Source organism: Pogoniulus pusillus, chromosome 24, assembly GCF_015220805.1.
Source record: "Pogoniulus pusillus isolate bPogPus1 chromosome 24, bPogPus1.pri, whole genome shotgun sequence".
NCBI lineage: Eukaryota > Metazoa > Chordata > Aves > Piciformes > Lybiidae > Pogoniulus > Pogoniulus pusillus.
Window position 1 is genome coordinate 14,334,227 of NC_087287.1, and position 12,925 is coordinate 14,347,151.

The following is a 12,925-nucleotide window of genomic DNA, read 5'->3' on the forward strand; positions in this document are numbered from 1 at the left end:
GATACTTCTTGTCAAGACTAGTCAAGACAGAAGGTGCTTCAGAATATTTCTCCTCCTATGGTAAAAAAAACAACCATCTTTTAATTTCCAATCCTAAATCATTTGTGATCTTTTTACATGTGCCTGTTCTTGGTGCTTACTGTTTTCCGTAGCTTAATCAGAAACTCCTCTCTCTCTATACAATACAGACAAAAAGCAAATAGTAATACATATGGTCTATGACATGGAGCAAAAGAAAAGGATAAAATGCAGCAGAATAACCTAACATTGCTCAGAAAGCATGCCCATCTTACTAGAAAAACAAACTAGAGGCAAGTGCCAATCCTGTATCATGCCAGTAGCCAGCATGCATCTTTTGACTTGCTTTACTGTCTTCTGAAACTGAAGGATCATTCAAGTATCAAAGTAGTTCCCTTATCAGTACTGAAAGTGAAATACTTCTAATATTGTTGGGCTCTGATTTAAACACCACCATGTAGTCCATAATGTGCTTGTAATTCTCTTCTCCACTTACTAAAAAGATAAAAAACAGCAGCAGCAGAAGTTTAAATACTGTGTCTGGAGGAACAAGAAGGTAGTTTATGCTAGCTCAGCCAGAGTCACTGAGAACAGACATTCAAACCAGTATCGGCAAGCACAAGACTGAAAAAGTGAGCTCTATTTCTGAGAAAGGCAAAATACCTGCATCCTGCAAGAAATTATATCCAAATTGTACGTGGATCAAATTATTCTGGAAAATATCCACTTTGCTAATTCATCCCTCCCTTACACTAAAGGTAGAAAGTAAGTTAAGAACTTATGATGAAGGGCACTTACAGCAACGTCTTTAAGATCTTGCCTGAGAGTGTGCTTGGTTCCCGAAATTTAAGTACTCTTGCTTTTAATCTACGTGTGACACTCCACTAAACTTTTCAGTCTCTCCCCTGTATAGGGTAGCTGCCTTGTAAATTACTCACCTTTGACAGTTCTGATAATACTGCATGCTTTCAGTGTATGTGCCCCACTAATTTGCACCCTAAATTGTGCACCAAGAATTATCTCACACTGGAACTTTATTACTACCTACTGGTGTTGAGGTCTGACTCAGCACAGTGATTTTATTTTTCTAAGTAGTAGATGATCTCCACCAGATCATTTTTCTGCATTCTCCATAGCTCAACAGTTGCTGAACTGTGGGATCTTTACCCTTATGATAGAGAAACAATTGTGCTCCAGAAGTTCACATCATGATTTCTGAGGTAGTGTGTTGGGAAGCAATAGAATCTTGGAAACGTTAACAGATGAAGCCTGACTGCTGTGTGTATTCTAAGATCAAGAAAGATCTCTTCCTCAGAATGGAGCTGTACCAAGCAGGTAGTGGTGGATGACATCTCCTGTAAGACTTGGAGAGCTTTATTTTTAGCAACAAAGGAATCAAAACTAATAGTGAAGAACTAATATAAAAACGTATTTCTCAAGACTTCTAGAAGGTAAATCGAAAATTGAAGAGCCATCAGCTGCCACAGACCAGCAAAGGCACACTGTTCCAAACAGGAGACAAGTGCCAAGTACGGAAACAAGGTGGGAAGGGGCAAAGACCTCATCAAAAAGTGGTGGAGTCCCACAGAACCCAGAGAAATAAGTGAGGTACATCTGCTGACAGCAGCTAAGTTCAGCCAAAAGGCAAGATAAACACATTTGTTGATGAGGAAAGCCTGAGGTCAAGCCAGGAAGTCAGCATGGCAGGTTAGTATCAGATCCAGCGATGACAGCCACATCTGTCACAGTGATCACCAGGCAAGTCCATGATTATGAAGACAACCTGAGATCAAGCCAGAATGTCCAGTCCATAGATTACGATCTGAGTCAGGGAAGTATGTTGCCAGACACAAGCACTGCTGCAACATGGCTCAAGTGAGGACCAAAGACATGGCCTGAGCAGCACCCAAGCAACAAGGCCAACAGGCTCCTCCTCTCATCTTTCACACATGTTTTTCCTCAACAGTCTAGGCCAAGGTTGCACAATTGTGCTACATGAATGCTGACCCTGAGTTAAGGTATCTCAGCCCTGCAAGGAGAGGTCTGTGTGCCTGTTGATGCACTCAGGGCCCTGAAATCAGCTTTCAAAGGAAATACAAATAACAAGCAAGGACAGAGCCTGCTGAACTCAGCCTAAGCAGGGACTTCAAGTCTTCCAAGAACAAAATGTACACTGGACATTACTGGCAAAACTATATAACCATTTAAAAAATGTGGGTGCTATTGAGATAACCAAAATTGTGAAATGCAAGTCTGTCAGCTTAAAATCCTTCTGCATGTACAAATATCTGCTCCCAAACAGAGATGGAGTAGCATATCTGCATTAAAAAATAATTTCAATAATGCTGTTGTAACTAAGTAGCATCTTCCCTCCAAGTAATTTTTAAACACAGAAAACAAGCTTAGGATATTCACAATATTAAAATATGTATTTAATGCCCCAACTTTTTCATTAATTTTTAACAAATCAAATGAAAAATGAGAAAACACAGAATTTATTTCTGTACTCTTTGATAGTCCACTCCAAAGAAATTATAAAGAGGTATGACAGTTAACTTATTATCCCATCTTTTTGTGATGAATGGATCCATCACTGTATAACAGCAATAGGGTTTGGTTCCATGACTGTCTAAACCAATAAAACCCATCACTGTCAGTGTTCACCATGGATATGTGGAAAATTATTCATTTCTGTTTGCTTTCTTGTGTTAATTACTTTTAAGCATCTCTCTGAAGTACCAGAAATTATCTGTTCTGGTTCAAGAGAAAGTTAGGAACATGTGAGGAGGAAGAAAGGGCAGACAATACTCTGAAGTTCTCAGTCCCAAGCTGCAGTCTTGAATGTTGGACTTGAATAACCATATTAAAAAACGATACCTGTCACCAGTCCTATGAACACTAGAGGGGAGCATCTGAAACTGCTAGTTCTCTGTACTTGTTTTAGAGGCTTCAAGATACGTAGAAAAGTGGAGTAATAAAGACAGTTAACACTTTCACATAAGTCATGTCAAAGGTTGGACAAATGAAGACAAGCTTGCAAAGCAAACTGGCTCAGCCTAGCATTGCTATCCATCTTCAGTCTGTTTCATCTATTCAACCTTAATTCTACCCAGCCCTGAATTCAAAAGTACTCTTACCTTATGTCTTCATCCAGAAGATTCAAAGGTTTCAATGTTGCCACTTAAAAAATTGCTTTCTTTGTAATACCAAAAGTCAGTCTGAGTTCTACTGAAAATGCTCGAGTAATGAATTAAAGATATGAAGAAGAAAACAAGCACAGACAAATGAAATGGTATAGAGGAAATAAGAGGATAGGAAAACAGCCCAGACAAGAGACTAAACAAGCAGAAGAGGAAGGAAAACATGTATCTGATTATGTTTGGAAAGCAGGGCAAAACATTAATTCTTCAAGAAAACTTATTTTTGTAATTGTTCTGTGAAGCTTAGCAGTGTGATTCATGCTACCTGTTCTTGAAACATCCATACATTAAAAGTGGCAGTTAAACTTTAGGTTCTTACTTTGCTGCTCAGGTCCCTAACATATTTTTTTGTCTTAAGTTCTTTGGAAAAAAATGCTTGTTGGGGAGATGGAGGCTTATGTCTCAGATACAAATGACTGAATATGGCAGTTCTGCATAACCACACTGCCAGCAGACTGGGGAAAGCTGAGTAGGGCTGGGGCTTGTAGAAATTAAAAGAGCTTAAGGCAGAAATACAAGAATTCATTGTTAACAAAGTGAGAGAGAAGCGAAATACAAACAAAATCTCCTCTGAGTCTGAAGAAAGCTACTGTGTTTGGAAGCCATTATACATACCTACCTACCAACTTACTAACAGATAATGAGAAATATAGATGTATTTAAAGTCTTCTAGCAACCACAGATCATTTTTAGAAGCAACTTCATGGTTACTGTTTCTCCAGATAAAGCTTGTTGATGATATAGTTTTTAGGTGTTGTCATCCAGTCACAGACCTGATTTTCATCACATTATTTCCATATTATTTTTTTTTTTAATGTCAAACTGCTTATTATTAAGATTAAAACCTTTGGGGATGATTTTCTCAATTGTAGTTTAATGCTTAAGTAAAAATAAGGTCTATTTCCAGATACACTGTGAACTTGGTAATACAGGGAGGGTCATCCAGTGACACAGTACTATCCTGCCAAGCAGAAAGAGCTGATGAGACTACTATTGCACAACGTTTCTCAAAATAAAATGTCGAAATTACTTTTGTATCTATTCATAGTGATAAATTTTGTCTTGCTGCCCATCTTCCTCAAAGAAAGAGCTATTTTTAAAAAGGTGATTTGTCCAGTTGGTGAATATTTTTGTAGCTACTCTTCAATTTTCTATTAAAAATTTAAATAGGATTAAAGGACTTGTACCAGAAGAGAAATAACTGAACAAGTTGTTACTTGACAGAGAGCCTAGTCCTAAACACAAGCATTTGATGAGATAACTGTCAAAAGTCACTATCATCCTGAACAACAGAAGTAGATTGTTTTTGCCCAGGCTGATGGAGACAAATATGCATCATGCTCCTGTTCAAACAGAACAAGAAAAATAGAGCAAGTGTCAATATTGTTACAAAAAGCAAAAAAAAATCCTGACAAGCTCAACTAGGATTTCCAGAGGAAAGAACTAGGCTTTATCTTAGGAAAATAAACTTTTTTTTCAAAGGGATGAGTTTATAGGCTCCACCACATCTTTCTGGACTCACTGCCTTAACTCTTCATAGGAATACATAAAAAGTAAAAACAAATGATATTTTATTTTAAAAAGGTCTATTCATATTTCCAGGGTTTTTTTATATTCTATGATTATTACAGACATAGGTAGCTGTATTAACAACACAGTCAAGTACATGCAAAAAAAGAAGATGAGGACAGCCCAGTAGCTGCCTGTGAAAGGAACCATGTGCTATTCTGTGAAGTGGAACTATGAAAATACAAACATTTTTGTGTCCCTACTGGTACAAGGTGATTCTATCATTACGCTGTATCTCCATACACTAAGACCGAAAAAACTGAAAGGGACATCAGCTGAGAACTGAGGCACACTTGCAAACAAAAAAGAAAAAGAGAAAATCAAGACAAACCAGAAAAATGAACAAACCCACCCAAACCCAAATCTGGTCATCAGAAATAGGAAGTGGCAGAAGTTTCTTCTGCAAAGGGTTCAACTAGGTGCTTTTAAAAAAGCCATTAGATTAAAAATCTACCTGCCAACTTGTTTGCCTGTTCCTCAACTCCTTGCAGGCCAGTTCCCAAATAACTGCTGTACTTATCACACCAAAAAACAGAAGAGAGACAGGAGAAGTAGCTACATAAGACCATTAGGCAATCTCTTCCCAAGAGCTGACAGTCCTATAAAAGAGAAAATTATGCCACAACAGAAAAGCATTACGATCAAACTTTGTTGTATTTTAGTTGGTTGGTTGGGTTTTATCTTTCTTTCTCTCTACGAAGTTGTATGATCTCTTCAAGGCAACAGGATGGAAACCAGTACCTTCTCTTTGTGAAGATCTATCTTCAGGTTTCATAATCATGTACTTCCCTCAGTCTCTCCCTCTTCAAGCCAGCTGAAGTGCCACTAACCAGAATTCAGAGTTATGAGTTTTTTCTTCCTTATCTCCCTTTTTCTCTCTCCTTCTGCACACCATAAGTGCAAATGGCACCTGGCAAGCAGAGGCTCTCTGACTCACACTTCTTACAAGCCATCAAGAAGTCAGAAAGACTGTACCTCCAAATATTTACTGGAACTCAGGGGAAGAAACAAAGGATGAAGAGCAGCAGAACGATAAAACACAAAGTGTTTACAACAAGAAGGCTAAGAAAGAATGGGAAAAGGAAGATGAGATGGCAGACAGAGCAAATCAGGGGTAGAGACATTGGAAAGTGTATAGAAGCTAAAAGGAATTACAGAACTTCAAAATACAAAGGTATTTTGAGAAGCAGCACTGACTGCTAGCACAACAATTCAGGAGTCCACTTTACACTCCAAACTCTGCTGCAGTATGTTCAGGAAGTTTCTTGGCATCCACCTTTATATATATATGTCCATTAATAAATGTGTTTAATAATGCTAACTTAAATCCCATGTATATGAAAACATGTGAAAGTGTCATAATTTGGTTTCATAAACAATCAGTGGAATTTCATAAAGCTTACTCTGCAAACAGACTTACTAAGAACCCAAGAGGAAAGGACAATCCTCAAGTTTTAGTCTACACTATCCAAGGGGTGGGCAACTTTTTTACATTAATGTTTTTGTAATGAAACATAGTACAAGAACACAGGAATTGCTCACAGTACACTTACAGATACTAGATAACACTGGGGATATCACAGGCAGGATGTCCAAAGAGGTTACAAGAACATCTGATTAGGAGATGAAAGCACTATTAGTCATTCTTTCATTCTAAAGAAATTAATATTTACCATGTAGCATTCTTGGCACAAGATTTGAACTGAGTAAGAACAGAAAATACTTCATTCTGTAATTCTAAAAAAGATTTTTTTTCAAAGTAGACCTAGACATACCCAGTTGCTGAAAGAGAAGAGCCACACTGGTGCCTGTAACAGGAAGGCTATCATGTAGAGGGGTCTGTATCAGTTGTCGGTCTCCAGCTCCCAAAGAAAACAATTTCTGTAGAAAGATTTTTTTTTTAATTGAGTATAAATTTTATTTAAATAGAATAAACAACCTCTTGTCATATCCATAAGTGATTCATCCTGCAAAATTTATATTACATACAAGTTTCAAGTCAGTAAGAATAACTGGACTGACCAAAAGAGATCTGAAATATGTTTGAGTACAATAGTGTTTCTCCTTGAATGTACAGAATGACACTGAATTAGCTAAACAGTTATGGTTTTGAAGGCATTCTGTATTATATCCGTTACTCCTATGTTCCTGCACTGCATATTAAAGTAGAATTAAAACGTGGGTTACCTTACCAGCACAAAAACATACCTCCCTTGAGGGAGGCAGGAAATGGGAGTGAAAGGAATGCACTTGTGTATCACATCCCAAAAAGTATTTTAACTGCAAAGTAATCTTGCTTTCCTCTGAGTAAATCCACATGACATTCAAGCAGAGGGTGATTTCAAGCAGTTAGCTCTAACCACTGACGACTGTGGAGTGGGGGCCATTTTTGTACACGGGGTGAGTGTAGTACATTTCCACTCTATATGGCAGCAAGGATGTTGAATATACAAGGGTAGCAAGCTCCAGAAGATGAACAGAAACTGGAAACCAGAAGGCTCCACAGTAAATGATAGAAGATTTAAGCTGCAACTGAAAGAACTTTATTTGAAGAAAGAAAGAGAAGGGACAACAGCCAGAGAGAGAAGCATGACTTGTCCCTTTTCTAGTGGAGGAAACAACCACTGAGGAAAGACATATTTATGAACTGGAAGGGGAAAGAAAAGAGAGGGAGAGAAAAAAAGAAAAATAAAAGAGAACAGAAGAGGAGCCAGAAGTTTGAGTGGGTAACAAGGTTCAAACACCACTGGTAAAGAGGCTTGCTCATGAGAGTATACTAATTATTCCTTTGCAAAACCAAAAGGTTTGGGATACAAAAACATCTCTGTAGATGGGGTTGCCCAGAGAGAAATAAAGTAGACTAAGCAGAGTTATTGTGCTAAGAGAAATTCCAAAGCACCCAGGGCTATGGGAAAAACAAAAGAATTAAGGATTTGTAGGATTTCAAGGTTGATAATCCATATTTTGGGTGGAAAGCATGAGAAAACATGTATGAAGTTGATTTTAAAATACTGTTACTTGTATGCTTGTGTTCCAGATTTGTTTCACAACAAACACTAGAATTTCCCAGCAGCGTCACAGTGTGAAGTGAAGGCCAAGCACATAAGGTCCTACTGGCTTGTCAGAAACACACAAATGTATAAGAGTAATTTGAAATAAGTCAATCAATAAACCTGACCACCTGCTTACAGAAAACGTGGGTAAAAAGCAGAAAGAACCATATCTGCTGGAAAGTTTGTGTCTTATTGATATGCTTGGTATGTGGAATATTTAATTATATCAGAAATCCATTTCCAAGTTATATTTTTAGCACCTTTTCAAGAATTTTAAGAAAATAGGCATTTAAGAACAGACCAGCAGAATCCTAAATTGCATCAAGGAAAAGACACAAGTAAATGAACTGAAGGGCATGTCAAGAAATTATTAAAAAATCTTCTAAAACATTTCAAGAAACCTGTAGCAAGCAGAAATATTCCTCAGCATACATTACCATTACAAACTAAACTTACACAAACTGCTTGATTTGTTACTGTGTCTTGTAAAAAGCCAACCCAGTGACAAAATTAACCCATTGACCCTATCCTGGAATGGAATTTTTGCTGTCTTTAGAAGACAGGCCACTGGGAAAGCACTTACAGGCCACAGGGAAAGCACTCAGCTGAACTATGATCTTTTTTTCTTCAAAAATATTTCAAGAATTTATTTTTTTGTTTTCTTCATAAATTAAATTAACTGGAAAAATACCCTTTTTTTCCCCCTATTTACCTGAGACCCTCCAGAAGCAGGCACGAGGCATGAACAAAGATTTGCAATGAGAGTTTCTAGTGACACATTCAGGCTGTCCACATAGACGGTATAGATCAGGCCAAGGCAAGCCTAGAAAAGTAGATAAAATACATCAGAATGTTATACACAGAAGGCAGATGTCAAATGACTTCAAGATCTATGTTGGTTTTTTAAATTGTGCCAGTTATTACTGTACTTGCCAACTGAAAATGAAGTGATCAGCTACAGAAGTGATCATTAAAACCAATAGCTTGGCTATTTAGAAGGGATGTATGTGTTTGACAGGTGTAGATATATTCTTTTTTGAAAAGAAACTCAGCGTTTACTGTTTGTGTTTTGTTCATTTCTCAAGAAGAGTTTTACTACACATGAATTTTTAAAATTATAAAATCAATGTAACTTCTTCTGGACGTTAAATTCTGTTGAATTAAACCTAACAGTGATGACCCAACAAGGCTCTGAGGTTCAGTTTAAGACTTGCATCAAGGATCAACAACTCTATATATTCTTGAAGCTATATTCTTTATTTCTTTCAGTACAAACATATACTAAAATAAACAGTATATTAGCATTTCAGGACTTCTTTCTTTTTCGTCTTTTTTTAATGGATTCAGTTTTAACTGCAAAATTAGATATAGCTTTATCCTTTTTACTAGTAATTTAACATCAGATGATTCAATGATATGGTTTTAGAACCCTTGGGGAAAAAAAGAAAGGAATAATTTTGTTCCCGAGCATCCTACTGGTGCCTTTTAACTGCTATAATTTTGATAAATTGGCAAATGCTTTAGGAATTCTCTGCTTTGAAATAACTCCAACAGAAACTTTTCATATAACACATAGTTAAAGCTGTGAACCTCCTTGCCATGGCTTGTCATAAAATCTGAGCACTAAGAAATCGTACAAACTATATGAAAAAATCCACCCAGCTGACACGTCTGGTTCAGGGTGTCATTTAACTATAATTTACAAGGAATTAAGTATTTTGTGGAATTGCTTCCACAGCCTGCCCTACTCGTAGATACTCTGCTTAGCATTTGTATGGACCAAAACCAGAAACAAAATACTGGGCTACACAGACATTTAATCTCACTTGGTACAGTCATTCCTAATGTCTAATACCACCCTAAATGTTGCACTATTTCCTCCTTTGAACTGTAAACTGACTATATTTGCTACTCTTAACATGCATTAGATTAATAAAAATTTAAGCTTTTCATTTATCTCAGGTCAGTCATAATGCATTAGCTGAAGGTAATCCAAGATCCTGAATCTGTTGTGCATCTTCATTTCATCTGGAAGAGGCTTTGACATTTTGCCGTACATATAGAGAGAAACAAAGACTTCACTAATAATTTACCATTATGTATTAAATCAAATATTGTTAATGTCTTGTTTTTTTCCTAAGCAAATCTGGGGTTGTCCTAATAATTCCCTTCATTATACAGTAAATTCATCTCATAAAAATCTCTGTTTAATCTTCTATGTAGATTTAAAACTGCTTGAAGTTTAAAAATGAAAAGCACTATAGGAGCCGCTCACTGTCACAGATCCCAAATTTGATCTAAGCCTACTTTGCTTTTAAAATTCCCAAATCAATCCTGAGATGTTTTAAATCAAAAATACTGTCACCACTACTCATTAAAACCAGATTTGTCTGCTGACATACATTATGAATGGCAATTGCAAGCTCTTTACCCTGAAAATTTCTGGATAATCTAGTCTGGACACCAACACCAGGCTTTTAGGAGCAAATACTTCTGCAGGTGGAATTAAACCAGACTCCTCTTCACCTTCGATTTCTTTTGTTCCCTTGAAAATAGAAACAGTTACATTAATAAGCAGAAACAAACATCAAACTAAAAGACTGGCATTCTTACAAAAAAGTTAACATTTCTCCGAGTTTCAGAAAAGAAACTGCATTATTTGAAAGTGGTAATGAAGGTAATTAGCAGGAGCACATTCCAATGCTTGCTCAACTCCCTAAAGGCTCTAGATAGAGTTCAACCTGCAAAAACTCACCTAGGAACTCACGCACTAATATCCCTAAATCAAAGCTCTATGAGACAGCAGTCAGGACACCACTCACTCGCTGTTTCTACATTCTAGACAATGGATTATAGAACAAATACTCTCACTTCAGTGTTAGCTGACTTGTAATCAACCAAATAAAGAGAAGAACGTCTGGTTGTTCCACTCTTATCATTCAATTTCTTACAGAATTTCCACTAAAATTTCAGCTAAAACAATCTGTGAAGACATCTTTGGTCTGGCTCAGTGAATCTGGAATCTAACGGAATTTCTTCACAGGAAAATAAGTTCAGATTTCTCAAAAAAATCCCTTAAGCTTATGAACCATTAAGTTTCTGGTTAAAAAACCCTCTGAGAAGGGTACAACACAGATAAACTTGCAGTTGTTCACTGGCAATATTGTGCAATTAGTTATAACCTCCTTGCCAGCGTGTACTATTGAATCACAAACATTTTATTATTCATGGCCTAGACTGAAGATGTCACCAAGTATTTTCATTTCTAAAATTCCACACATCTTTGACAAATTTATTAAGTGAGTGAGTTTTCCCAATGACAGAAAGTCCAAGCTTTCCAGTTTTTGCATGTAATTCTCTCCACCCCCGCATCATCCCCCAAATTTCCAAATTATTTTATTTGTTCTCTGACCATGCATTCTTCTATGCAAAAATCACTGTATTAATCAGGAATACAAGAAAAATCATTCCCATTTCCACATGACAACACGGAATATTTGCCTTAATTCTGTCACATTACTAGCCATCATTTCAGTTTATTTAAAGAGAAAAAAAAAAAAAGAAAAAAAATCAAACATCACTTTTCTATTAAACAGAAGAAAGCTGATAGACATGCTCTTAAATGCCAGGAATGCTGTGAGCTCATGAGCTTTATTTCACAACCTGGTTCAGATGTAGTTTCTTTAAGCAAACACATGGACCCAAATAAAAGCAGTTTAAACAATGACAGCAGAAGTACTTTAAAAGATGACTTAATAAATGCTTGTAATTGCAAAAAAATGTTTAGTTATAATACACTTCACGTAGGAATTTTATTGATAAGGCTGCATGATCAAAAGTTTGGAAGCCATCACCCTATAGTATAATTGTTCCAGCCGTAAACTAAACAGGTTCTTTATAAAGCAATTCTTGTTTTATCTAACTTAAATTACTTTCTACTGAAGCAAAAGACTTAACAACAGTCTTATTCTATTCAGTCTTGTCTGTCACAGGGTGGCAGCTATCAGGCAGAAATTATCACCATCTGTGTATCACTTCACAGTATCACCAGGGTTGGAAGAGACCTCATAGATCATCGAGTCCAACCCTTTACCACACAGCTCAAGGCTAGACCATGGCACCAAGTGCCACGTCCAACCTTGCCTTGAACAGCCCCAGGGACGGCGACTCCACCACCTCCCCGGGCAGCCCATTCCAGTGTCCAATGACTCTCTCAGTGAAGAACTTTCTCCTCACCTCCAGCCTAAATCTCCCCTGGCGCAGCCTGAGGCTGTGTCCTCTTGTTCTGGCGCTGGCCACCTGAGAGAAGAGAGCAACCTCCTCCTGGCCACAACCTCCCACTTGATTGGTTTTGTGTCCACACCAACACCTGAGTTTTACTGCATAAATGCTCTTCTTAGCTCTAGCACCATACTGAAAGGGTACCTTGGAAGAGGTGTAGCAGCAGGTTATCATTTAGGAGTTGGGTTTACAGCTGTACAGTAAAGCGCTACTCCTTAAGCTGAGCCACAGCTGAGGACATCTACTTAGAGCCTTTACAGTAGGGGTTCTTCCACCCATACTGTCAGAGCTGGCCTTTCAGACTTCTGTCCTGACCATGGACATGTGTCTCTTGGAAGCTGTTCATACACAGTCAAGTTCTGCATCAATCTATGCTTGTGGTAGATGGCGGAGGGAGGGGGCTCGGTTCCCTTAAGGAAAGTACAGAGACAAAGTCCCGTTCCAGGGGATGGACCTGGTCACCCCAGGATACTGTAACACCATTAATCTATTCCATTCTCTGCTATCATAGCTTATAAAGCAGTGCCTGGCTGATGTCTCTCTCTCTGCTCCCTGCCTTTCCTCCCTTCTCTTTTCTCCGGGAAGAACACATGTCCCTGTGTACCTCCTGGTGTGTGTGGGGCAGGCAGCTTCTAGCTGGCAGGGGATTTTGAGCTGCGCCATGAGGCCTGCTGAGGCCTGGTAGGCCTGAAGTGGGGAGGGTGGATTTGGCCTGCGCTCAGGCCTGCTGAGGGTGGAAGGGGTGGGAGATTCTGGAAGGTTTTAGTCCAATACTTGGCCTAGTTCGTGGATGTATTCATTCTA

At 37.9% G+C, this 12,925-nt stretch overlaps 2 protein-coding genes across 8 annotated transcripts in view; one reads left to right on the plus strand and one right to left on the minus strand.

The window, feature by feature from the left end:
* SBF2 (SET binding factor 2) overlaps window positions 1-12,925 on the minus strand; it is a 195,226-nt gene that overhangs the window by 91,083 nt on the left and 91,218 nt on the right. For all 7 annotated transcript variants that reach the window (XM_064163718.1, XM_064163720.1, XM_064163723.1 and 4 more), the window contains exons 4-6: window positions 10,272-10,385; window positions 8,553-8,663; window positions 6,563-6,668 (exon numbers count right to left, since the gene is read on the minus strand). In XM_064163718.1, the coding sequence (XP_064019788.1) occupies window positions 6,563-6,668; window positions 8,553-8,663; window positions 10,272-10,385 (331 nt within the window). The remainder of the gene's footprint in view (window positions 1-6,562; window positions 6,669-8,552; window positions 8,664-10,271; window positions 10,386-12,925) is intronic.
* The window catches only part of ADM (adrenomedullin), a 115,135-nt gene that overhangs the window by 2,019 nt on the left and 100,191 nt on the right, over window positions 1-12,925 (plus strand). The gene's annotated exons all lie outside the window — the stretch shown is intronic.